Source organism: Oncorhynchus mykiss, unplaced genomic scaffold (assembly GCF_013265735.2).
Source record: "Oncorhynchus mykiss isolate Arlee unplaced genomic scaffold, USDA_OmykA_1.1 un_scaffold_191, whole genome shotgun sequence".
Classification (NCBI taxonomy): Eukaryota; Metazoa; Chordata; class Actinopteri; order Salmoniformes; family Salmonidae; genus Oncorhynchus; species Oncorhynchus mykiss.
Window position 1 is genome coordinate 151794 of NW_023493677.1, and position 27083 is coordinate 178876.

General features: G+C 45.8%; 2 protein-coding genes across 13 annotated transcripts in view; both read right to left on the bottom strand.

Annotated features, from left to right (window-relative positions):
• LOC110515076 (SH3 and multiple ankyrin repeat domains protein 3) overlaps positions 1-5009 on the bottom strand; it is a 119422-nt gene extending 114413 nt beyond the window's left edge. For all 3 annotated transcript variants that reach the window (XM_036972729.1, XM_036972728.1, XM_036972732.1), the window contains exon 1: positions 4868-5009. In XM_036972729.1, coding sequence (XP_036828624.1) covers positions 4868-4876 — 9 coding nt within the window. In that variant the 5' untranslated portion in view covers positions 4877-5009. The remainder of the gene's footprint in view (positions 1-4867) is intronic.
• Positions 5010-17896: 12887 nt separating this feature from the next.
• LOC118947720 overlaps positions 17897-27083 on the bottom strand; it is a 38926-nt gene continuing 29739 nt past the window's right edge. For 8 of the 10 annotated variants that reach the window (XM_036972755.1, XM_036972758.1, XM_036972754.1 and 5 more), the window contains 2 exons: positions 25708-25833; positions 17897-18131 (listed from right to left, as the gene is read on the bottom strand). In XM_036972755.1, the coding sequence (XP_036828650.1) occupies positions 17997-18131; positions 25708-25833 (261 nt within the window). In that variant the 3' untranslated portion in view covers positions 17897-17996. The remainder of the gene's footprint in view (positions 18132-25707; positions 25834-27083) is intronic. The other 2 variants (XM_036972760.1, XM_036972761.1) reach the window with 1 other exon arrangement.

Here is a 27083-nt window from a genome sequence, read left to right on the forward strand (position 1 = left end):
AGAGAGAGAGAGAGAGAGAGAGAAACCCCTTCTCCAATCTGATTGGCTCTATAACTACAGTATCTATCTATGGATAAACCCCTTCTCCAATCTGACTGGCTCTATAACTACAGTATCTATCTATGGATAAACCACAACACCAATCTGATTGGCTCTATAACTACAGTATCTATCTATGGATAAACCCCTTCTCCAATCTGATTGGCTCTATAACTACAGTATATATCTATGGATATATCACTTCTCCAATCCAATTGGCTCTATAACTACAGTATCTATCTATGGATAAACCACAACACCAATCTGACTGGCTCTATAACTACAGTATCTATCTATGGATAAACCACAACACCAATCTGATTGGCTCTATAACTACAGTATCTATCTATGGATAAACCACAACACCAATCTGATTGGCTCTATAACTACAGTATCTATCTATGGATAAACCACAACACCAATCTGACTGGCTCTATAACTACAGTATCTATCTATGGATAAACCACAAATCACCAATCTGATTGGCTCTATAACTACAGTATCTATCTATGGATAAATCACTTCTCCAATCTGATTGGCTCTATAACTACAGTATATATCTATGGATAAATCACTTCTCCAATCTGATTGGCTCTATAACAAAGGACAACCAGCAAAAACATACACATGATCAATAAAACAGTCAACTATTAAAGATGACCAGAACCCACTGGATTCTCCAATTACAATGAATGAACTAGAGGACAAAATGCCAACCCTCCAACCCAAGAAGGCCTGTGGTGTTGATGGGATCCTCAATGAAATGATCAAATATACAGACCACAAGTTCCAATTGGCTATTCTTAAAATCTTTAAAATTATCCTCAGCTCTGGCATCTTCCCCAATACATGGAACCAAGGATTGATCACCCCAATCCACAGAAGTGAAGAGAAATGTGACCCCAATAACTACCGCGGGATATGCGTCAACAGCCACCTTGGGAAAATCCTCTGCATTATCATTAACAGCAGACTCCTACATTTCCTCAGTGAAAACAATGTACTGATCATATTTCAATTTGGCTTTTTAACAAATGACCGTACGACAGACCACGTATTCACCCTGCGCACCCTAATTGACAAGCAAACAAAACAAAAGCAAAGTCTTCTCATGCTTTGCTGATTTCAAAAAAAGCTTTAGACTCAATTCGGCATGAGGATCTGGTATATACATTGATGGAAAGCGGTGTTGTGGGAAAACATACGACATTATAAAATCCATGTACGCAGCTTGAGCCCCACCCTCTTCAACATATATATCAACCAATTGGCAAGGGCTCTAGAACAGTCTGCAGCACCCGGCCTCACCCTGCTAGAATCTGAGGTCAAATGTATACTGCTTGCTGATGATCTGGTGCTTCTGTCCCCAACCATTGGAGGGCCTACAGCAGCACCTAAATCTTATGCACAGATTCTGCCAGACCTGGGCCCTGATAGAAAATCTCAGTAAAACAAAAATAATGGTGTTCCAAAGGACCACAAATACAAATTCCATCTAGACACTGTTGCCCTAGAGCACACCAACAACTATACCTACCTCAACCTAAACATCAGCACCACAGGTAACTTCCATAAAGCTGTTATGCACACAAAAGGAGCATAAAATTTGACACATTTCTGAATCAGCGATAGAACCCATTGCCCTATATGGTTGTGAGGTCTGGGGTCCGCTCACCAACCAAGAATTCACAAAATGGGACAAACACCAAATTGAGACTCTGCATGTAGAACTGCAAAATCATCTTCCGTGTACAATGTAGAACACCAACTAATGCACGCAGAGCAGAATTAGGACTTTACCCAGAATCCCCAAAATAACAATTATATTCTAGCTGTTAAATTCTACAACCACTTCAAAGGAAGTGATTCCCAAACCTTCCATTACAAAGCCCTCACCTACAGAGAGATGAACCTGGAGAAGAGTCCCCTCAGCGAGCTGTGTTCACAACCAGACCCCTCAAAGCCCCAGGACAGCAACACAATTAGACCCAACCAAATCAGGAGAAAACAAAAAAAGAATTACTTGACACGTTGAAAAAGCAAACTGGAATGTTATTTGCTAAACAGAATACCTGACCACTGTGACTGACCCAAATGATGGAAAGCTTTGACTATGTACAGACGCAGTGAGCATGGCTTTGCTATTGAGAGAGGCCACCATCGGCGGACTTAGCTCTCAAGAGAAGACAGGCTGTGCACACTGCCCACAAAATGAGGTGGAAATCAAATAAATTTGATTTGATTTGATTTGAAACCGAACTGAACTTCCTAATCTCCTGTCAAATGTATGACCATATTAGAGAGACATATTTGCCTCAATTTACACAGAGACCCACAAAGAATTACAAAACAAATCCAACATTGATAAACTTCCATACGTGAAATACCTGTGTGCAGCGAGATTTGTGACCTGTTGCCACAATGGCAACCAGTGAAGAACAAACACCATTGTAAATACAACCCATATTCCTCTGTTTATTCATCTTCCCTTTTGTACTTCAACTATTTCCACATTCCTACAACATTGTACATAGCCAGTAATAACATTTAAAATATCTATATTATTTTTAAAATGTTGTGCTTTTGTGAGTGTGATGTTTACTGTTCATTTATTTCCCTTTTGTTTATTATCTATGTCACTTACTTTGGCAATGTAAACATATGTTTCCATGACAATAAAGCCCTTAAATTTAATTTAATTGAGAGAAAGAGGTGAGAGAGAGATATTCATTACATAACCCTCAAACATACATGAGAAATACAAACAAAAACATTTAGACACTAGTTTTTCACACTCAACCAGTCTCATCATCATACTGAAACACTCAACCAGTCTTCATCACCATACTGAAACACTCAACCAGTCTTCATCACCATAATGAAACACTCAACCAGTCTCATCATCATACTGAAACACTCAACCAGTCCTCATCATCATACTGAAACACTCAACCAGTCTCATCTTCATACTGAAACACTCAACCAGTCTCCATCACCATAATGAAACACTCAACCAGTCCTCATCATCATACTGAAACACTCAACCAGTCTTCATCATCATACTGAAACATTGAGACACTCAACCAATCTCATCATCATCCTGAAACACTAAACCAGGCTCATCATCATACTGAAACACTCAACCAGTCTTTATCTTCATAATGAAACACTCAACCAGTCTTCATCATCATAATGAAACGCTCAACCAGTCTCATCATCATACTGAAACACTCAATCAGTCTTCATCATCATACTGAAACACTCAACCAGTCTTCATCATCATACTGAAACACTCAACTAGTCTTCATCATCATAGTGAAACACTCAACCAGTCTTTATCTTCATAATGAAACACTCAGACAGTCTTCATCATCATACTGAGACATTGAGACACTCAACCAGTCTCATCATCATACTGAAACACTCAACCAGTCTCATCATCATACTGAAACACTAAACCAGTCTTCATCATCATACTGAAACACTCAACCAGTCTTCATCATCATAATGAAACACTAAACCAGTCTCATCATTATACTGAAACTCTCAACCAGTCTCAACATCATACTGAAACACTCAACCAGTCTCAACATCATACTGAAACACTCAACCAGTCTCATCATCATAATGAAACACTCAACCAGTCTCATAATTATACTGAAACACTCAACCAGTCTCATCATCATACTGAAACACTCAACCAGTCTTCATCATCATAATGAAAAACTCAACCAGTCTTCATCATCATACTGAAACATACTGACACACTCAACCAGGCTCATCATCATAATGATACACTCAACCAGTCTCATCATTATACTGAAACACTCAATCAGTCTCATCATCATACTGAAAAACTCAACAAGTCTTCATCATCATACTGAAACACTCAACCAGTCTTCATCATCATACTGAAACACTCAACCAGTCTTCATCATCGTACTGAAACATCTTGACACTCAACCAGTCTCATCATCATACTGAAACACTCAACAAGTCTTCATCATCATACTGAAACACTCAACCAGTCTCATCATCATACTGAAACACTCAACAAGTCTTCATCATCATACTGAAACACTCAACAAGTCTTCATCATCATACTGAAACACTCAACCAGTCTCATCATCATACTGAAACACTCAACAAGTCTTCATCATCATACTGAAACAATCAACCAGTCTTCATCATCATACTGAAACATCTTGACACTCAACCAGTCTTCATCATCATACTGAAACATCTTGACACTCAACCAGTCTCATCATCATACTGAAACACTCAACAAGTCTTCATCATCATACTGAAACAATCAACCAGTCTTCATCATCATACTGAAACATCTTGACACTCAACCAGTCTCATCATCATACTGAAACCTTGTCATGTGGATTACTCATGATATGTTTTATATCTTGAAGGTACCAAAAGTATTTATTGGTTTGGGAATGGAGAGGGAGAAAATGAGAGGGCAGGACAGAGAGGGAGAAGGGGAAAAAGGAGAGAGAGGGGAGGAGGGAAAGTGACGTGTGGGTGAAGAAGCTTCAGTCACGACTGTAATCAGGTAGAGACAGGTAGAGGTACAGCAGGTGAGAGGCAAGCTGTGTCATTAGCTGCTTCACTCTCACACACACACACACACACACACACACACACACACACACACACACACACACACACACACACACACACACACACACACACACACACACACACACACACACACACACACACACACACACACACACACACACACACACACACACACACACACACACACACATTGCAACCCTCAACAGAAAGCATGCAGGAGAGAGAAGAGACTCACCCACAGCATCAGAGACACAGATCCTCCATCACCAGGCTTCTCTGCCTGCACACTGAGAGAGAGGTGGAGAGAGAGATGGAGTGTGAGAGAGAAAGAGAGAGATGTAGAGTGTGAGAAAGCCAGAGAGATGGGGAGAAAGAAAGAGATGGAGAGAGAGGAAAGAGAGGAAAGAGAGAAGAAGAGGAAACGAGGAAAGCGAGGGGAACGACAAATGGATGAGAGAGAGAGGGGAAAGAGAGGAGAGAGAGAGAGAGGAAAGAGGAGGCAGTCTATGTACCGTTACTGTATGGCAAGAATGCTCAGTTCAGCCCACACAGTGCAAGCATGACACACTGACTGTGTGTGTGTGGATAGAAAGGCTCAGTCTCCCACTGATGCGTGGGCCAGACCTACACCAATCTATCCCCTTTCCTCCCTCCCTCCCTCCCTCTCTCTGACACTAACACATCACTCTCAGATAACAGAAGAGGAGGAGAAAGGAGGAGAGGAAACTAGAAAATTGAGAAAGAAAGGAAGAAAATGTATGGCAGAGTGATAAGTGTGAAGGAATCAGAGAGAGAGGAAGGAGAGAAGAGGCAGAGACAGAGGGAGAGGGTAGAGAGGCAGAGACAGTGGGAGAGGGTAGAGAGGCAGAGACAGTGGGAGAGGGTAGAGAGGCAGAGAGGAGGCAGAGACAGTGGGAGAGGGTAGAGAGGCAGAGACAGTGGGAGAGGGTAGAGAGGCAGAGAGGAGGCAGAGACAGTGGGAGAGGGTAGAGAGGCAGAGACAGTGGGAGAGGGTAGAGAGGCAGAGAGAGTGGGAGAGGGTAGAGAGGCAGAGAGAGTGGGAGAGGGTAGAGAGGCAGAGAGGAGGCAGAGACAGTGGGAGAGGGTAGAGAGGCAGAGAGGAGGCAGAGACAGTGGGAGAGGGTAGAGAGGCAGAGACAGTGGGAGAGGGTAGAGAGGCAGAGAGAGTGGGAGAGGGTAGAGAGGCAGAGAGAGTGGGAGAGGGTAGAGAGGCAGAGAGGAGGCAGAGACAGTGGGAGAGGGTAGAGAGGCAGAGACAGTGGGAGAGGGTAGAGAGGCAGAGAGGAGGCAGAGACAGTGGGAGAGGGTAGAGAGGCAGAGACAGTGGGAGAGGGTAGAGAGGCAGAGAGAGTGGGAGAGGGTAGAGAGGCAGAGAGAGTGGGAGAGGGTAGAGAGGCAGAGAGGAGGCAGAGACAGTGGGAGAGGGTAGAGAGGCAGAGACAGTGGGAGAGGGTAGAGAGGCAGAGAGGAGGCAGAGACAGTGGGAGAGGGTAGAGAGGCAGAGACAGTGGGAGAGGGTAGAGAGGCAGAGAGGAGGCAGAGACAGTGGGAGAGGGTAGAGAGGCAGAGAGGAGGCAGAGACAGTGGGAGAGGGTAGAGAGGCAGAGACAGTGGGAGAGGGTAGAGAGGCAGAGAGGAGGCAGAGACAGTGGGAGAGGGTAGAGAGGCAGAGAGGAGGCAGACAGTGGGAGAGGGTAGAGAGGCAGAGAGAGAGAGAGGAAGGAGAGAAGAGGCAGAGACAGTGGGAGAGGGTAGAGAGGCAGAGAGAGAGAGAGGAAGGAGAGAGGAGGCAGAGGCAGTGGGATAGTGTAGAGAGGCAGAGGGAATGAGAGAGGAGGCAGAAACAATGGGAGAGGGTAGAGAGGCAGAGAGAGAAAGGAAGGAGAGTGGAGGCGGAGACAATGGGAGAGGGGAGAGAGAGGGAGGGGAGAGAGGCATAGAGAGACAGTGGGAGAGGGTAGAGAGGCATAGAGAGGAGGCAGAGAGTGGGAGATGGTAGAGAGGCAGAGAGAGAGGGAAGGAGAGAGGTGAAGGAAAGAGGCGGCAGAGACAGTGGGAGAGGTTGAGAGGCAGAGACAGTGTGAGAGGGTAGTGGCAGAGAGAGAGAGGAGGCAGAAAAAGTTGGGGAGGGTAGAGAGTCAAAGAGAGAGGAAGGAGAGAGGAGGCAGAGACAATCGGAGAGGGTAGAGAGGCAGAGAGAGAGGAAGGAGAGAGGAGGCAGACAGTAGGAGAAGTGCAGAGGGAAGGAGAGGTAAAGAGCGAGAGAGGTAAAGAGAGAGAGAGGGGGAAATGGAGAGACAGACAGAGAGAGGGACAGGGAGAGGTATAGAGAGGTGGAAGGAGAGGAAAGAAGAGAGGAGACATAGAGAGAGAGGGAAGGGAGAGGCAAAGAGAGGGAAGGAGAGGCAGAAAAAAGAGGGGGAAGGAGAGGCAGAGAGAGGCAGAAAAAAAGAGGGGGAAGGAGAAGCAGAGAGAGAGACAAGGGAGAGGCAGAGGGAGAGACAAGAAGGAGAGGCAGAGAGAGAGCGGAGACTCAAAGAGAGAGAGAGGAAAGGCAGAGAGAGGGGGCAAGGAGAGGTAAAGAGAAAAAGAGGGGGGAGAAGATGTAGTGAGAGGGGCAGGTAGAGGTAAAGAGAGAAAGAGAGGGGGATGGAGGCAGAGAGAGAGATGGGGTGGAGGCAGAGACAGAGAGAGAGAGAGGAGAGAGAGAGAGAGAGAGAGAGAGGAGAGTCACAGAGAAAGAGAGAGGGGGTAGGAGAGGCAGAGAAATGGAGAGATAGTGAGAGCAAGAGGGAGAAGCAGAGAGGGAAAGAGGGATAGGGGAAGGAAGAGAGCGATGGAGAGAGAGAAGAGCGATAGGGAAGAGAGGGATAGGGGAAGGAAGAGAGCGATGGAGAGAGAGAAGAGCGAGAGGGAAGGGGTGAGGCAGAGAAAAAAGGTGCTTACAGGCAAGCGTGGGCATTGGAGGGAGAGTTTCCTGTTGCTATGGTGACCCTTCAAAGACAGCAAGTCATCTGCTGCATGCTGGGTAAACAAGCCCCCCCACCACACACACAATGTAGAGTGGAACTAGCACCATTTGGTGGTCAACCTTAGAGAAATATGTTAACGTTCTCTAGACTAGAGATTCTATAGTTGATGTCCGTGCCCCTGCGGAAATCGAATTAGCATAATGGGATTGAGATCCGGGCTCTTCGCTGGCTATGGCAGAACACTAACATTCCTGTCTTGCAGGAAATCACGCACAGAACAAGCAGTATGGCTGGTGGCATTGTCATGCGGGAGGGTCATGTCAAGATGAGCCTGCAGGAAGGATACCACATGAGGAAGGAGGATGTTTTCCCTGTAAAGCACAGCATTGAGATTGCCTGCAATGACAACAAGCTCAGTCTGATGATGCTGTGACACACCGCCCCAGACCATGACGGACCCTCCACCTCCGAATCGATCTCGATTCAGAGTACAGGCCTCGGTGTAACGCTCATTCCTTTGATGATAAACGCGAATCTGACAGTGAAGAACACTTTTTGCCAGTCCTGCCTGGTCCAAAGACAGTGGGTTTGTGCCCATAGGCGACGTTGTTGCCGGTGATGTCTGGTGAGGACCTGCCTTACAACAGGCCTACAGGCCCTGAGTCCAGCCTCTCTCAGCCTATTGCAGACAGTCTGAACACTGATGGAGGGACATTTCTTTTTTTGCTGAGTTTATATCTCTGATAGAGACAGACTAAAGGCAGATAGAGGAAGGAGAGGAGACAGAGAGAGGAAGGAGAGGAGGCAGAGATGAAGGAGAGGACGCAGAGAGAGGAAGGAGAGGAGGCAGAGAGGAAGGAGAGGAGGCAGAGGGAGGAAGGAGAGGAGGCAGAGAGACAAAGGAGAGGAGGCAGAGAGAGGAAGGAGAGGAGAGAGAGAGGAGGGAGAGGAGGCAGAGAGACAAAGGAGAGGAGGCAGAGAGGAGGCAGAGAAAGGAAGGAGAGGTGGCAGAGGGAGGAAGGAGAGGAGGCAGAGAGAGGAAGGAGAGGAGGCAGAGAGAGGAAGGAGAGGAGGCAGAGAGAGGAAGGAGAGGAGGCAGAGAGGAAGGAGAGGAGGCAGAGAGAAGAAGGAGAGGAGGCAGAGAGATGAAGGAGAGGAGGCAGAGAGAGGAAAGAGAGGAGGCAGAGAGAGGAAGGAGAGAAGGCAGAGGGAGGAAGGAGAGGAGGCAGAGAGACAAAGGAGAGGAGGCAGAGAGAGGAAGGAGAGGAGGCAGAGGGAGGAAGGAGAGGAGGCAGAGAGACAAAGGAGAGGAGGCAGAGAGAGGAAGGAGAGGAGGCAGAGGGAGGAAGGAGAGGAGGCAGAGAGAGGAAGGAGAGGAGGCAGAGAGAGGAAGGAGAAGAGGCAGAGAGCGGAAGGAGAGGAGGCAGAGAGAGGAAGGAGAGGAGGCAGAGATGAAGGAGAGGAGGCAGAGAGAGGAAGGAGAGGAGGCAGAGAGGAAGGAGAGGAGGCAGAGGGAGGAAGGAGAGGAGGCAGAGAGACAAAGGAGAGGAGGCAGAGAGAGGAAGGAGAGGAGAGAGAGAGGAGGGAGAGGAGGCAGAGAGACAAAGGAGAGGAGGCAGAGAGGAGGCAGAGAAAGGAAGGAGAGGTGGCAGAGAGAGGAAGGAGAGGAGGCAGAGAGAGGAAGGAGAGGAGGCAGAGAGGAAGGAGAGGAGGCAGAGAGAGGAAGGAGAGGAGGCAGAGAGATGAAAGAGAGGAGGCAGAGAGAGGAAGGAGAGAAGGCAGAGGGAGGAAGGAGAGGCGGCAGAGAGGCAAAGGAGAGGAGGCAGAGAGAGGAAGGAGAGGAGGCAGAGGGAGGAAGGAGAGGAGGCAGAGAGACAAAGGAGAGGAGGCAGAGAGAGGAAGGAGAGGAGGCAGAGGGAGGAAGGAGAGGAGGCAGAGAGAGGAAGGAGAGGAGGCAGAGAGAGGAAGGATAAGAGGCAGAGAGCGGAAGGAGAGGAGGCAGAGAGAGGAAGGAGAGGAGGCAGAGAGATGAAGGAGAGGAGGCAGAGAGATGAAAGAGAGGAGGCAGAGAGAGGAAAGAGAGAAGGCAGAGAGACAAAGGAGAGGAGGCAGAGAGAGGAAGGAGAGGAGGCAGAGACGAAGGAGAGGAGGCAGAGAGAGGAAGGAGAGGGGGCAGAGAGGAAGGAGAGGAGGCAGATAGATGAAGGAGAGGAGGCAGAGAGATGAAGGAGAGGAGGCAGAGGGAGGAATGAGAGGAGGCAGAGAGAGGAAGGAGAGGAGGCAGAGAGAGGAAGGAGAGGAGGCAGAGAGAGGAGGCAGAGAGAGGCAGAGAGAGGAGGCAGAGAAAGGAAGGAGAGGAGGCAGAGGGAGGAAGGAGAGGAGGCAGAGGGAGGAAGGAGAGGAGGCAGAGAGAGGAAGGAGAGGAGGTAGAGGGAGCAGTGTTGTAGTAAAGTTATTGTATCTCTCAGACACTTCAAAGATACTTCCTGTATTCATGTTTTCCCATGAATCTGTGATTCGATGGTTTTCGTGGGGAATAGCAGTAAGGCCAAATTCAGTGTTTCATCAAATTAATTTTTAAACCTACAAAGGTACAATACTTTCTAATCAAATAGCTAAATGACCCTTGGTTAAAACAATTCCCTAAGTTATCTAGCAGAAACCCAGCTCCCTATGTTATCTTAGTAGAAACCCATTTCCCTAAGTTATCTAGCAGAAACCCAGCTTCCTATGTTATCTAGCAGAAATCCAGCTCCCTAAGTTGTCGAGCAGAAACCCAGCTCCCTATGTTATCGAGCAGAAATCCAGCTCCCGATGTTATCTTAGTAGAAACCCAGCTCCCTATGTTATCTTAGCAGAAACCCAGCTGCCTACATTATCTAAGAAACCCAGCTCCCTACGTTATCTTAGTAAAAACCCAGCTCCCTACATTATCTTAGTAGAAACTCAGCACCCTACGTTATCTTAGTAAACCCAGCTCCCTACGTTATCTTAGTAAACTAAGCTCCCTACGTTATCTTAGTAGAAACCCAGCTCCCTACGTTATCTTAGTAGAAACCCAGCTCCCTACGTTATCTTAGCAGAAACCCAGCTCCCTACGTTATCTTAGTAGAAACCCAGCTCCCTACGTTATCTTAGCAGGGACCCAGCTCCCTACGTTATCTTAGTAAACCCAGCTCCCTACGTTATCTTAGTAAACTCAGCTCCCTACGTTATCTTAGTACAAACCCAGCTCCCTTCGTTATCTTAGTAAACCCAGCTCCCTACGTTATCTTAGTAAACTCAGCTCCCTACGTTATCTTACTAAACCCAGCTCCTTACGTTATCTTAGCAGACCCAAGCTCCCTACGTTATATTAGTAGAAACCCAGCTCCCTACGTTATCTTAGTAGAAACCCAGCTCCCTACGTTATCTTAGCAGGGACCCAGCTCCCTTCGTTATCTTAGTAAACCCAGCTCCCTACGTTATCTTTGTAAACCCAGCTACCTTCGTCATTTTAGTAATCCCAGCTCCCTACATTATCTTAGTAAACCCAGCTCCCTACGTTATCCTAGCAGAAACCCAGCTCCCTACGTTATCTAAGTAATCACAGCTCCCTATGTTATCTTAGTAAATCCAGCTCCCTACGTTATCTTAGTAGAAACTCAGCTCCCTACGTTATCTTAGCAGAAACACAGCTCCATATGTTATCTTAGTAGAAACACAGCTCCCTACGTTATTTTAGTAGAAACCCAGCTCCCTACGTTATCTAAGTAGAAACCCAGCTCCCTACGTTATCTTGGTAGAAACCCAGCTCCCTAAGTTATCTTAGTAAACCCAGCTCCCTTCGTTATCTTAGTAAACCCAGCTCCCTACGTTATTTTAGTAGAAACCCAGCTCCCTACATTATCTAAGTAGAAACCCAGCTCCCTACGTTATCTTGGTAGAAACCCAGCTCCCTATGTTATCTTAGTAGAAACCCAGCTCCCTACGTTATCTTAGCAGAAACCCAGCTCCCTATATTATCTTAGTAAACCCAGCTCCCAACGTTATCTTAGTAGAAACCCAGCTCCCTACGTTATCTTAGTAAACCCAGCTCCCTACGTTATCTTAGTAGAAACCCAGCTCCCTACGTTATCTTAGTAGAAACAAAGCTCCCTACGTTATCTTAGCAGAAACCCAGCTTCCTACATTATCTAAGAAACCCAGATCCCTACGTTATCTTAGTAGAAACCCAGCTCCCTAAGTTATCTTAGTAAACCCAGCTCCCTACGTTATCATAGTAGAAACCCAGCTCCCTATGTTATCTTAGTAAACCCAGCTCCCTAAGTTATCTTAGTAAACCCAGCTCCCTACATTATCTTGGTAAACCCAGCTCCCTACGTTATCTTAGTAAACCCAGCTCCCTACGTTATCTTAGTAAACCCAGCTCCCTACGTTATCTAAGTAGAAACCCAGCTCCCTACGTTATCTTGGTAGAAACCCAGCTCCCTATGTTATCTTAGTAGAAACCCAGCTCCCTACGTTATCTTAGCAGAAACCCAGATCCCTATATTATCTTAGTAAACCCAGCTCCCCGCGTTATCTTAGTAGAAACCCAGCTCCCTAAGTTATCTTAGTAGAAACAAAGCTCCCTACGTTATCTTAGCAGAAACCCAGCTTCCTACATTATCTAAGAAACCCAGATCCCTACGTTATCTGAGTAGAAACCCAGCTCCCTAAGTTATATTAGTAGAAACCCAGCTCCCTAAGTTATCTTAGTAGAAACCCAGCTCCATAAGTTATCTTAGTAAACCCAGCTCCCTACGTTATTATAGTAGAAACCCAGCTCCCTATGTTATCTTAGTAAACCCAGCTCCCTACATTATCTTGGTAAACCCAGCTCCCTACGTTATCTTAGTAAACCCAGCTCCCTATGTTATCTTACTAAACCCAGCTCCCTACGTTATCTTAGTAAACCCAGCTCCCTACGTCATGTTAGTAAACCCAGCTCCCTACGTTATCTTAGTAAACCCAGCTCCCTACGTTATCTTAGTAGAAACCCAGCTCCCTACATTATCTTAGTAGAAACTCAGCTCCCTACGTTATCTTAGCAGAAACACAGCTCCATATGTTATCTTAGTAGAAACCCAGCTCCCTACGTTATTTTAGTAGAAACCCAGCTCCCTACATTATCTTAGTAGAAACCCAGCTCCCTACGTTATCTTAGTAGAAACCCAGCTCCCTACGTTGTCGAGCAGAAACCTAGCTCCCGATGTTATCGAGCAGAAATCCAGCTCCCTATGTTATCGAGCAGAAACCTAGCTCCCTATGTTATCGAGCAGAAATCCAGCTCCCTATGTTATCTTAGTAGAAACCCAGCTCCCTATGTTATCTTAGCAGAAACCCAGCTCCCTACATTATCTTAGTAGAAACCCAGCTACCTACGTTATCTTAGTAAACCCAGCTCCCTACGTTATCTTAGTAAACTAAGCTCCCTACGTTATCTTAGTAGAAACCCAGCTCCCTACGTGATTTTAGTAGAAACCCAGCTCCCTACATTATCTTAGTAGAAACCCAGCTCACTACGTTATCTTAGTAAACCCAGCTCCCTACGTTATCTTAGTAAACTAAGCTCCCTACGTTAACTTAGTAGAAACCCAGCTCCCTACGTTGTCGAGCAGAAACCCAGCTCCCGATGTTATCTTAGTAGAAACTCAGCTCCCTACGTTATCTTAGCAGAAACACAGCTCCATATGTTATCTTAGTAGAAACCCAGCTCCCTACGTTATTTTAGTAGAAACCCAGCTCCCTACATTATCTTAGTAGAAACCCAGCTCCCTACGTTATCTTAGTAAACTAAGCTCCCTACGTTATCTTAGTAGAAACCCAGCTCCCTACGTTATCTTAGTAGAAACCCAGCTCCCTACGTTGTCGAGCAGAAACCCAGCTCCCGATGTTATCGAGCAGAAATCCAGCTCCCTATGTTGTCGAGCAGAAACCCAGCTCCCTATGTTATCGAGCAGAAATCCAGCTCCCTATGTTATCTTAGTAGAAACCCAGCTCCCTATGTTATCTTAGCAGAAACCCAGCTCCCTACATTATCTTAGTAGAAACCCAGCTACCTACGTTATCTTAGTAAACCCAGCTCCCTACGTTATCTTAGTAAACTAAGCTCCCTACGTTATCTTAGTAGAAACCCAGCTCCCTACGTTATTTTAGTAGAAACCCAGCTCCCTACATTATCTTAGTAGAAACCCAGCTCCCTACGTTATCTTAGTAAACCCAGCTCCCTACGTCATTTTAGTAATCCCAGCTCCCTACATTATCTTAGTAAACCCAGCTCCCTACGTTATCCTAGCAGAAACCCAGCTCCCTACGTTATCTAAGTAATCACAGCTCCCTACGTTATCTTAGTAAACCCAGCTCCCTACGTTATCTTAGTAGAAACTCAGCTCCCTACGTTATCTTAGCAGAAACACAGCTCCATATGTTATCTTAGTAGAAACCCAGCTCCCTACGTTATCTTGGTAGAAACCCAGCTCCCTATGTTATCTTAGTAGAAACCCAGCTCCCTACGTTATCTTAGCAGAAACTCAGCTCCCTTCGTTACCTTAGTAAACCCAGCTCCCTAAGTTATTTTAGTAGAAACCCGGCTCCCTACGTTATCTAAGTAGAAACCCAGCTCCCTACGTTATCTTGGTAGAAACCCAGCTCCCTATGTTATCTTAGTAGAAACCCAGCTCCCTACGTTATCTTAGCAGAAACCCAGCTCCCTATATTATCTTAGTAAACCCAGCTCACAACGTTATCTTAGTAGAAACCCAGCTCCCTACGTTATCTTAGTAAACCCAGCTCCCTACGTTATCTTAGTAGAAACCCAGCTCCCTACATTATCTTAGTAGAAACAAAGCTCCCTACGTTATCTTAGCAGAAACCCAGCTTCCTACATTATCTAAGAAACCCAGATCCCTACGTTATCTGAGTAGAAACCCAGCTCCCTAAGTTATCTTAGTAGAAACCCAGCTCCCTAAGTTATCTTAGTAAACCCAGCTCCCTACGTTATCATAGTAGAAACCCAGCTCCCTATGTTATCTTAGTAAACCCAGCTCTCTAAGTTATCTTAGTAAACCCAGCTCCCTACATTATCTTGGTAAACCCAGCTCCCTACGTTATCTTAGTAAACCCAGCTCCCTACGTTATCTTAGTAAACCCAGCTCCCTACGTTATCTAAGTAGAAACCCAGCTCCCTACGTTATCTTGGTAGAAACCCAGCTCCCTATGTTATCTTAGTAGAAACCCAGCTCCCTACGTTATCATAGCAGAAACCCAGCTCCCTATATTATCTTAGTAAACCCAGCTCCCTACGTTATCTTAGTAGAAACCCAGCTCCCTACGTTATTTTAGTAGAAACAAAGCTCCCTACGTTATCTTAGCAGAAACCCAGCTTCCTACATTATCTAAGAAACCCAGATCCCTACGTTATCTGAGTAGAAACCCAGCTCCCTAAGTTATCTTAGTAGAAACCCAGCTCCCTAAGTTATCTTAGTAGAAACCCAGCTCCCTAAGTTATCTTAGTAAACCCAGCTCCCTACGTTATTATAGTAGAAACCCAGCTCCCTATGTTATCTTAGTAAACCCAGCTCCCTAAGTTATCTTAGTAAACCCAGCTCCCTACATTATCTTGGTAAACCCAGCTTCCTACGTTATCTTAGTAAACCCAGCTCCCTATGTTATCTTACTAAACCCAGCTCCCTACGTTATCTTAGTAAACCCAGCTCCCTACGTCATGTTAGTAAACCCAGCTCCCTACGTTATCTTAGTAAACCCAGCTCCCTACGTTATCTTAGTAGAAACCCAGCTCCCTACATTATCTTAGTAGAAACTCAGCTCCCTACGTTATCTTAGCAGAAACACAGCTCCATATGTTATCTTAGTAGAAACCCAGCTCCCTACGTTATTTTAGTAGAAACCCAGCTCCCTACATTATCTTAGTAGAAACCCAGCTCCCTACGTTATCTTAGTAAACTAAGCTCCCTACGTTATCTTAGTAGAAACCCAGCTCCCTACGTTATCTTAGTAGAAACCCAGCTCCCTACGTTGTCGAGCAGAAACCCAGCTCCCGATGTTATCGAGCAGAAATCCAGCTCCCTATGTTGTCGAGCAGAAACCCAGCTCCCTATGTTATCGAGCAGAAATCCAGCTCCCTATGTTATCTTAGTAGAAACCCAGCTCCCTATGTTATCTTAGCAGAAACCCAGCTCCCTACATTATCTTAGTAGAAACCCAGCTACCTACGTTATCTTAGTAAACCCAGCTCCCTACGTTATCTTAGTAAACTAAGCTCCCTACGTTATCTTAGTAGAAACCCAGCTCCCTACGTTATTTTAGTAGAAACCCAGCTCCTACATTATCTTAGTAGAAACCCAGCTCCCTACGTTATCTTAGTAAACCCAGCTCCCTACGTTATCTTAGTAAACTAAGCTCCCTACGTTATCTTAGTAGAAACCCAGCTCCCTACGTTATCTTAGTTGAAACCCAGCTCCCTACGTTATCTTAGCAGAAACCCAGCTCCCTACATTATCTAAGAAACCCAGCTCCCTACCTTATCTTAGTAGAAACCCAGCTCCTTATATTATCTTAGTAGAAACTCAGCTCCCTACGTTATCTTAGCAGAAACACAGCTCCATATGTTATCTTAGTAGAAACACAGCTCCCTACGTTATTTTAGTAGAAACCCAGCTCCCTACGTTATCCTAGCAGAAGCCCAGCTCCCTATGTTATCTTAGTAAACCCAGCTCCCTACATTATCTAAGTAAACCCAGCTCCCTACGTTATCTTGGTAAACAAAGCTCCCTACGTTATCTTAGTAAACCCGGCTCCCTACGTTATCTTAGTTAACCCAGCTCCCTAAGTTATCTTAGTAGAAACTCAGCTCCCTAAGTTATCTTAGTAAACCCAGCTCCCTAAGTTATCTTAGTAGAAACTCAGCTCCCTAAGTTATCTTAGTAAACCCAGCTCCCTACGTTATCTTAGCAGATCCCAGCTTCCTACGTTATATTAGTAGAAACCCAGCTCCCTACGTTATCTTAGTAAACCGATTTCCCTACGTTATCTTAGTAGAAACCCAGCTCCCTACGTTATCTTAGTAGAAACCAAACTCCCTATGTATTCTTAATAAACCCAGCTCCCTACGTTATCTTAAAAAACCCCAGCTCCCTACGTTATCTTAGTACACCCAGCTCCCTACGTTATCTTAGTAGAAACCCAGCTCCCTACGTTATCTTAGTAGAAACCCAGCTCCCTACGTTATCATAGTTGAAACCCAGCTCCCTACGTTATCTTAGTAAACCCAGCTCCCTACGTTATCTTACTAAACCCAGCTCCCTACGTTATCTTCGTAAACCCAGCTCCCTACGTCATCTTAGTAAACCCAGCTCCCTACGTTATCTTAGTAGAAACCCAGCTCCCTACGTTATCTTAGTAAACCCAGCTCCCTACGTTATCTTAGTAGAAACCCAGCTCCCTACGTTATCTTAGTAGAAACCCAGCTCCCTACGTTATCTTAGCAGAAACACAGCTCCCTACGTTATCTTAGTAAACCCGGCTCCCTATGTTATCTTACTAAACCCAGCTCCATACGTTATCTTCGTAAACCATGCTCCCTACGTCATCTTAGTAATCCCAGCTCCCTACGTTATCTTAGTAAACCCAGCTCCCTACTTTATCCTAGCAGAAACCCAGCTCCCTACGTTATCTAAGTAATCACAGCTCCCTAAGTTATCTTAGTAAACCCAGCTCCCTACGTTATCCTAGAAGAAACCCAGCTCCCTACGTTATTTTAGTAAACCCAGCTCCCTACGTTATCCTAGCAGAAACCCAGCTCCCTACGTTATCTAAGTAAACCCAGCTCCCTACGTTATCTTAGTAATCCCAGCTCCCTATGTTATCTTAGTAGTAACCCAGCTCCCTACGTTATCTTGGTAGAAACCCAGCACCCTACGTTATCTTAGTAGAAACCCAGCTCCCTACGTTATCTAAGTAAACCCAGCTCCCTATGTTATCTTAGCAGAAACCCAGCTCCCTACATTATCTTAGTAAACCCAGCTCCCTACATTATCTTAGTAAACCCAGCTCCCTACGTTATCTTAGTAGAAACCCAGCTACCTACGTTATCTTAGTAGAAACCCAGCTCCCTACGTTCTCTTAGTAAACCCACCTCCCTACGTTATCTTAGTATACCCAGCTCCCTATATTATCTTAGCAGAAACTCAGGCCCAGGTCCTTAGACCATATTAAACATCACACAAACATTTGCTATTTTATTTTTTATTACCAAAAGCGTTTTCCAGTTGCTTTCACATGATGGGAATGTTTTAGTCCTGCAAGGGAGGGTTCATATACTGTGTGTTGCTATCCTTGGCCTTCCAGCAAGAGGTCCACGTAGGCCCCAGTCACCAGGCTGTCATTCCCGACACCGAGCTCCTTCATCAGGCTGCGAGCAATCGCCTCCCCCTCCTCAGGCCTCTGGTCCTCCCTCAACACCACCTACACACACACACAGTTTCATAAAAACAGCTTTTTAAACAAGATCACAGACACACCGCAACCTCAAGATCTATGTAGTGTCTAGTGTCCCAGCCAGGTGAACCTACCTTTGTAGTGTCCCAGTCAGGTGAACATACCTCTAGATCTATGTAGTGTCTAGTGTCCTAGCCAGGTGAACCTACCTTTGTAGTGTCCCAGTCAGGTGAACATACCTCTAGATCTATGTAGTGTCCCAGCCAGGTGAACCTACCTCTAGATCTATGTAGTTTCTAGTGTCCCATCCAGGTGAACCTACCTCTAGATCTATGTAGTGTCTAGTGTCCCAGCCAGGTGAACCTACCTCTAGATCTATGTATGTAGTGTCTAGTGTCCCAGCCAGGTGAACCTACCTCTTGATCTATGTAGTGTCTAGTGTCCTAGCCAGGTGAACCTACCTCTAGATCTATGTAGTGTCCCAGCCAGGTGAACCTACCTCTAGATCTATGTAGTGTCCCAGCCAGGTGAACCTACCTCTAGATCTATGTAGTGTCTAGTGTCCCAGCCAGGTGAACCTACCTCTAGATCTATGTATGTAGTGTCTAGTGTCCCATCCAGGTGAACCTACCTCTAGATCTATGTAGTGTCTAGTGTCCTAGCCAGGTGAACCTACCTCTAGATCTATGTAGTGTCTAGTGTCCTAGCCAGGTGAACCTACCTCTAGATCTATGTAGTGTCCCAGCCAGGTGTACCTACCTCTAGATCTATGTAGTTTCTAGTGTCCCATCCAGGTGAACCTACCTCTAGATCTATGTAGTGTCTAGTGTCCCAGTCAGGTGAACCTACCTCTAGATCTATGTAGTGTCCCAGCCAGGTGAACCTACCTCTAGATCGATGTAGTGTCCCAGCCAGGTGAACCTACCTCTAGATCTATGTAGTGTCTAGTGTCCCAGCCAGGTGAACCTACCTCAAGATCTATGTAGTGTCTAGTGTCCCAGTCAGGTGAACCTACCTCTAGATCTATGTAGTGTCCCAGTCAGGTGAACATACCTCTAGATCTATGTAGTGTCTAGTGTCCCAGTCAGGTGAACATACCTCTAGATCTATGTAGTGTCCCAGCCAGGTGAACCTACCTCTAGATCTATGTAGTGTCCCAACCAGATGAACATACCTCTAGATCTATGTAGTGTCTAGTGTCCCAGCCAGGTGAACCTACCTCTAGATCTATGTAGTGTCTAGTGTCCCAGTCAGGTGAACCTACCTCTAGATCTATGTAGTGTCCCAGTCAGGTGAACCTACCTCTAGATCTATGTAGTGTCTAGTGTCCCAGCCAGGTGAACCTACCTCTAGATCTATGTAGTGTCTAGTGTCCCAGTCAGGTGAACCTACCTCTAGATCTATGTAGTGTCCCAGTCAGGTGAACATACCTCTAGATCTATGTAGTGTCCCAGCCAGGTGAACCTACCTCTAGATCTATGTAGTGTCCCAACCAGATGAACATACCTCTAGATCTATGTAGTGTCCCAGTAAGGTGAACATACCTCTAGATCTATGTAGTGTCTAGTGTCCCAGTCAGGTGAACCTACCTCTAGATCTATGTAGTGTCCCAGTCAGGTGAACATACCTCTAGATCTATGTAGTGTCTAGTGTCCCAGCGAGGTGAATCTACCTCTAGAACTATATAGTGTCCCAGCCAGGGGAACCTACCTCTAGATCGATGTAGTGTCTAGTGTCCCAGCCAGGTGAACCTACCTCAAGATCTATGTAGTGTCTAGTGTCCCAGCCAGGTGAACCTACCTTTAGATCTATGTAGTGTCCCAGTCAGGTGAACATACCTCTAGATCTATGTAGTGTCTAGTGTCCCAGCCAGGTGAACCTACCTCTAGATCTATGTAGTGTCCCAGCCAGGTGAACCTACCTCTAGATCTATGTAGTGTCTAGTGTCCCAGCCAGGTGAACCTACCTCTAGATCTATGTAGTGTCTAGTGTCCCATCCAGGTGAACCTACCTCTTGATCTATGTAGTGTCTAGTGTCCCAGTCAGGTGAACCTACCTCTAGATCTATGTAGTGTCCCAATCAGGTGAACATACCTCTAGATCTATGTAGTGTCTAGTGTCCCAGTCAGGTTAACATACCTCTAGATCTATGTAGTGTCCCAGCCAGGTGAACCTACCTCTAGATCTATGTAGTTTCTAGTGTCCCAGTCAGGTGAACATACCTCTAGATCACATATGTCAGAGTCAAGGCCCGCGGGCCACATCCGGCCCGCAAGAAGGTTTTTTACGGCCCCTGGGATGATCTTGATTTATTATTAGAACCGGCCCGCAGCAAGCCGGCAGCCCGCAGATCTTTTACACGCACCAATACTACATTTCCCACAATGCAAAGGTGACGCACCGAGCAGTAGGCTGCTTCATTTCAATATTTATTGGCACAGCAGTCGTCAGCATCACAGTAAAATTAACTTTCAGATACCCATCAAAAATGGCAAAACGGAAGGTGGATACTGAGAACCGGGGGTTTCAAACAAGGTGGGAGTCGGAGTATATGTTCACGAAGGTAGCTGGAAAACCTGTGTGTCTTCTGTGTGGAGAAAGTGTGGCGGTACTGAAAGAGTATAATCTGAGACGACATTATGAAATGAAACACGCGGACAAAAACAAGAATATGGACATGGAACAAAGGCTACAAAAGGCAGAGGAATTAAAACGAGGCCTCAAAGGCCAGGCTGCTGTCAAGGCCAGTTTTATTTTGGCAGAAGAGATCGCTAAGTCAGCCCGGCCATTTACGGAGGGGGATTTCATCAAAAACTGCATGATTAAAGTTTGTGACGAAGTTTGCCCAGAAAAAAGGCAACTCTTTTTAAATGTGAGTCTGAGCAGAAACACCATTGCCGAGAGAGTAGACCAGTTGTCCATCAATCTAAAAGAGCAGCTTGTGAAAAAGGGAAAAGATTTTATTGCATATTCCTTGGCTGTGGATGAGAGCACCGACATTTCTGACATTGCCCAGTTGTCAATTTTCATCCGCGGAGTGGACTCCAACCTAAGCGTGACAGAGGAGTTTTTGGCTTTACGTCCTATGCATGGCACAACTACGGGGCATGATTTGTATGAAGAGGTGTCAAGATGTGTAAATGAGATGGAGCTGCCTTGGGAAAAACTCGTGGGTTTGACAACCGACGGAGCACCTGCGATGTGTGGACACAGGAGCGGACTGGTGGCGAAGATACGGGAAAAGATGCAAGAGGAAAACGCGACAGGTGAGCTGACAGCTTATCATTGTATCATACACCAGGAAGCGTTGTGCGGTAAAGCCTTGAAAATGGAGCATGTAATGAGCATCATCACGCGCACAGTTAACTTTATCAGAGCCAAAGGTTTGAATCACCGCCAGTTCAAGGCATTTCTGACGGAGTTAGAAACGGAGCATGGTGATTTGCCTTATCACACAGAGGTGCGATGGCTAAGCCAGGGAAAGGTGCTTCAAAGATGTTTCGAGCTTCGTGAGGAGATTTGTCTGTTCTTGGACAGCAAAGGGAAAGACACAACACAACTCCGAGACGAAATGTTTCTGTGTGAAATGGCTTTTCTGTGTGACATTACGAGTCATCTGAATGCAATAAACTTGCAGCTGCAGGGTCGGGATCGTGTCATCTCTGATATGTACAGTACAGTGAAGGCATTTAAAACCAAACTGACTCTGTGGGAGACGCAGATGCGGAAAGAAAATTTGAGCCACTTTCCCAGCTGCCAGACCATGAAAGAGAAGCTCTCTACCAGTGCGTTCCCGAGCACACAGTTGGCTGATAAAATAGGTATGCTTGCCGCTGACTTTCGACGCCGATTTGCTGACTTTGAAGCACAAAAAAGCAGGTTGGAACTGCTCGGTAACCCATTTGCTGTTGACGTGGAAAGCTCACCACCAAACCTCCAAATGGAGTTGATTGACCTCCAATGCAATGATGCACTGAGGGCAAAATATGCGGCAGTGGGTGCTGCGGAGTTCGCCCGTTTCCTCCCCGGCACAATGCCCCAGCTGCGCATCCAGGCTGCTCAAACGTTGTCTATGTTTGGCAGCACATACCTGTGTGAACAACTGTTTTCTTTGATGAACCTGAACAAAACATCACACAGAAGTCGACTTACTGCTGAACACCTCCACTCAATTCTGAGGATTTCTTCAGCTCAGAGCCTTACCCCGAACATTGATGAACTTGTGGAAAAGATGGGACACCACCAAGTATCACCCTCAACCTCAAACAAGTGAACATTACTGTGCAATCACATATTTAGAGTTTTTACTCAGTTCAAGTTTAAAAGTTAAAATTTAATATTTGTTTTCACTGCATGTTACTTCTCCTTAAACAAAGTGTTGTTTTTGATTAATAGATTTTTGCACTTTATTTTTTTGTATTTCAATCCAATTATATTTTAAAAATATTTCAGTTGAGTGGATGATAGAAAATTGCTATTATTGTTTTTTCTTTGAAGTAAATTTAGCCCACTTTTGCTAAAATAGAAAATATAGTCTACTGATGGTGCCTTGAATACCGGTTTCTTTCATTTAATGTTCATGTTATGGGGATATTTATATAAAGGAAATTTGTCTTTTGTGTCTGTTGAAAATTAAAGATTACTGACAGAGCCATAAGAAAATATTGCTTTATTTATCTGATCATATTGTAATATATTTGTTAGGTTTTCAGTAGGTTCAATTAGGTTCACTAGACTATATGCGTCATTTAAAAATTTTTCAATGAACATTCGAACAGTCCGGCCCTCGTCTTGTAGCTGATTTTTTTATTTGGCCCTCCGTCCATTTGACTTTGACACCCCTGCTCTAGATCTATGTAGTGTCCCAGCCAGGTGAACCTACCTCTAGATCTATGTAGTGTCCCAGCCAGATGAACCTACCTCTAGATCTATGTAGTGTCCCAGCCAGGTGAACCTACCTCTAGATCTATGTAGTGTCTAGTGTCCCAGCCAGGTGAACCTACCTCTAGATCTATGTAGTGTCTAGTGTCCCAGTCAGGTGAACCTACCTCTAGATCTATGTAGTGTCCCAGCCAGGTGAACCTACCTCTAGATCTATGTAGTGTCTAGTGTCCCAGCGAGGTGAATCTACCTCTAGAACTATATAGTGTCCCAGCCAGGGGAACCTACCTCTAGATCGATGTAGTGTCCCAGCCAGGTGAACCTACCTCTAGATCGATGTAGTGTCCCAGCCAGGTGAACCTACCTCTAGATCTATGTAGTGTCCCAGCCAGGTGAACCTACCTCTAGATCTATGTAGTGTCTAGTGTCCCAGCCAGGTGAACCTACCTCAAGATCTATGTAGTGTCTAGTGTCCCAGCCAGGTGAACCTACCTTTAGATCTATGTAGTGTCCCAGTCAGGTGAACATACCTCTAGATCTATGTAGTGTCTAGTGTCCCAGCCAGGTGAACCTACCTCTAGATCTATGTAGTGTCCCAGCCAGGTGAACCTACCTCTAGATCTATGTAGTTTCTAGTGTCCCATCCAGGTGAACCTACCTCTAGATCTATGTAGTGTCTAGTGTCCCAGCCAGGTGAACCTACCTCTAGATCTATGTAGTGTCTAGTGTCCCATCCAGGTGAACCTACCTCTTGATCTATGTAGTGTCTAGTGTCCCAGTCAGGTGAACCTACCTCTAGATCTATGTAGTGTCCCAATCAGGTGAACATACCTCTAGATCTATGTAGTGTCTAGTGTCCCAGTCAGGTTAACATACCTCTAGATCTATGTAGTGTCCCAGCCAGGTGAACCTACCTCTAGATCTATGTAGTTTCTAGTGTCCCAGTCAGGTTAACATACCTCTAGATCTATGTAGTGTCCCAGCCAGGTGAACCTACCTCTAGATCTATGTAGTGTCTAGTGTCCCAGCCAGATGAACCTACCTCTAGATCTATGTAGTGTCCCAGCCAGGTGAACCTACCTCTAGATCTATGTAGTGTCTAGTGTCCCAGTCAGGTGAACCTACCTCTAGATCTATGTAGTGTCCCAGCCAGGTGAACCTACCTCTAGATCTATGTAGTGTCTAGTGTCCCAGCGAGGTGAATCTACCTCTAGAACTATATAGTGTCCCAGCCAGGGGAACCTACCTCTAGATCTATGTAGTGTCCCAGCCAGGTGAATCTACCTCTAGATCTATGTAGTGTCTAGTGTCCCAGTCAGGTGAACCTACCTCTAGATCTATGTAGTGTCCCAGCCAGGTGAACCTACCTCTAGGTCTATGTAGTGTCCCAGCCAGGTGAACCTACCTCTAGATCTATGTAGTGTCCCAGCCAGGTGAACCTACCTCTAGATCTATGTAGTGTCCCAGCCAGGTGAACCTACCTCTACATCTATGTAGTGTCCCAGCCAGGTGAACCTACCTCTACATCTATGTAGTGTCTAGTGTCCCAGCCAGGTGAACCTACCTCTAGATCTATGTAGTGTCTAGTGTCCCAGGCAGGTGAACCTACCTCTAGATCTATGTAGTGTCCCAGCCAGGTGAACCTACCTCTAGATCTATGTAGTGTCTAGTGTCCCAGTCAGGTTAACATACCTCTAGATCTATGTAGTGTCCCAGCCAGGTGAACCTACCTCTAGATCTATGTAGTGTCTAGTGTCCCAGTCAGGTGAACCTACCTCTAGATCTATGTAGTGTCCCAGCCAGGTGAACCTACCTCTAGATCTATGTAGTGTCTAGTGTCCCAGCGAGGTGAACCTACCTCTAGAACTATATAGTGTCCCAGCCAGGTGAACCTACCTCTAGATCTATGTAGTGTCTAGTGTCCCAGGCAGGTGAACCTACCTCTAGATCTATGTAGTGTCCCAGCCAGGTGAACCTACCTCTAGATCTATGTAGTGTCTAGTGTCCCAGCCAGGTGAACCTACCTCTAGATCTATGTAGTGTCCCAGCCAGGTGAACCTACCTCTAGGTCTATGTAGTTTCTAGTCAGGTGAACATACCTCTAGATCTATGTAGTGTCCCAGCCAGGTGAACCTACCTCTAGATCTATGTAGTGTCTAGTGTCCCAGCCAGGTGAACCTACCTCTAGATCTATGTAGTGTCCCAGCCAGGTGAACCTACCTCTAGGTCTATGTAGTTTCTAGTCAGGTGAACATACCTCTAGATCTATGTAGTGTCCCAGCCAGGTGAACCTACTCTAGATCGATGTAGTGTCTAGTGTCCCAGCCAGGTGAACCTACTCTAGATCGATGTAGTGTCTAGTGTCCCAGCCAGGTGAACCTACCTCTAGATCTATGTAGTGTCTAGTGTCCCAGCCAGGTGAACCTACCTCTAGATCTATGTAGTGTCTAGTGTCCTAGCCAGGTGAACCTACCTCTAGATCTATGTAGTGTCCCAGCCAGGTGAACCTACCTCTAGATCTATGTAGTTTCTAGTGTCCCATCCAGGTGAACCTACCTCTAGATCTATGTAGTGTCCCAGCCAGGTGAACCTACCTCTAGATCTATGTAGTGTCTAGTGTCCCAGTCAGGGGAACCTACCTCTAGATCTATGTAGTGTCCCAGCCAGGTGAACCTACCTCTAGATCTATGTAGTGTCTAGTGTCCCAGCCAGGTGAACCTACCTCTAGCTCCATGTAGTGTCCCAGGCCCTCCACTGAGTCCAAGTGAACCCTCGTCTGACCAACCAGGAACAGCCTCCTCTCCTTCCTCACCTCACCCTTAACCCCTAGAGAATCAGCCAGCACAGTCTACACACACACACACACACACACACATTAATATACACCACCTCACCTCGAGCCCACTCTAAACTAGTCACTAATTATTCCCTCAGGGTCTTGTGTGGTAGAGAGAGTAGTGTTGTAGTAGGGACCGTAGTGGTGTAGTAGGTACAGTAGTGTTGTAGTAGGTACAGTAGTGTTGTAGTAGGTACAGTAGTGTTGTAGTAGGTACAGTAGTGTTGGAGTAGGTACAGTAGTGTTGTAGTAGGTACAGTAGTGTTGTAGTAGGTACAGTAGTGTTGTAGTAGGTACAGTAGTGTTGTAGTAGGTACAGTAGTGTTGTAGTAGGTACAGTAGTGTTGGAGTAGGTACAGTAGTGTTGTAGTAGGTACAGTAGTGTTGTAGTAGGTACAGTAGTGTTGTAGTAGGTACAGTAGTGTTGTAGTAGGTACAGTAGTGTTGTAGTAGGTACAGTAGTGTTGTAGTAGGGACCGTAGTGTTGTAGTAGGTACAGTAGTGTTGTAGTAGGGACCGTAGTGTTGTAGTAGGTACAGTAGTGTTGGAGTAGGTACAGTAGTGTTGTAGTAGGGACCGTAGTGGTGTAGTAGGTACAGTAGTGTTGTAGTAGGGACCGTAGTGTTGTAGTAGGTACAGTAGTGTTGTAGTAGGTACAGTAGTGTTGGAGTAGGTACAGTAGTGGTGTAGTAGGGACCGTAGTGTTGTAGTAGGTACAGTAGTGTTGTAGTAGGTACAGTAGTGGTGTAGTAGGTACAGTAGTGTTGTAGTAGGGACCGTAGTGGTGTAGTAGGTACAGTAGTGTTGTAGTAGGGACCGTAGTGTTGTAGTAGGTACAGTAGTGTTGTAGTAGGTACAGTAGTGGTGTAGTAGGTACAGTAGTGTTGTAGTAGCTACTCACTGTGTAGTAGGTACAGTAGTGTTGGAGTAGGTACAGTAGTGTTGGAGTAGGTACAGGAGTGTTGGAGTAGCTACTCACTGTGGAGTAGGTACAGTAGTGTTGGAGTAGGTACAGTAGTGTTGGAGTAGCTACTCACTGTGTAGTAGGTACAGTAGTGTTGGAGTAGGTACAGTAGTGTTGGAGTAGCTACTCACTGTGTAGTAGGTACAGTAGTGTTGTAGTAGGTACAGTAGTGTTGTAGTAGGTACAGTAGTGTTGTAGTAGGTACAGTAGTGTTGGAGTAGGCACAGTAGTGTTGTAGTAGGCACAGTAGTGTTGTAGTAGGCACAGTAGTGTTGGAGTAGCTACTCACTGTGTAGTA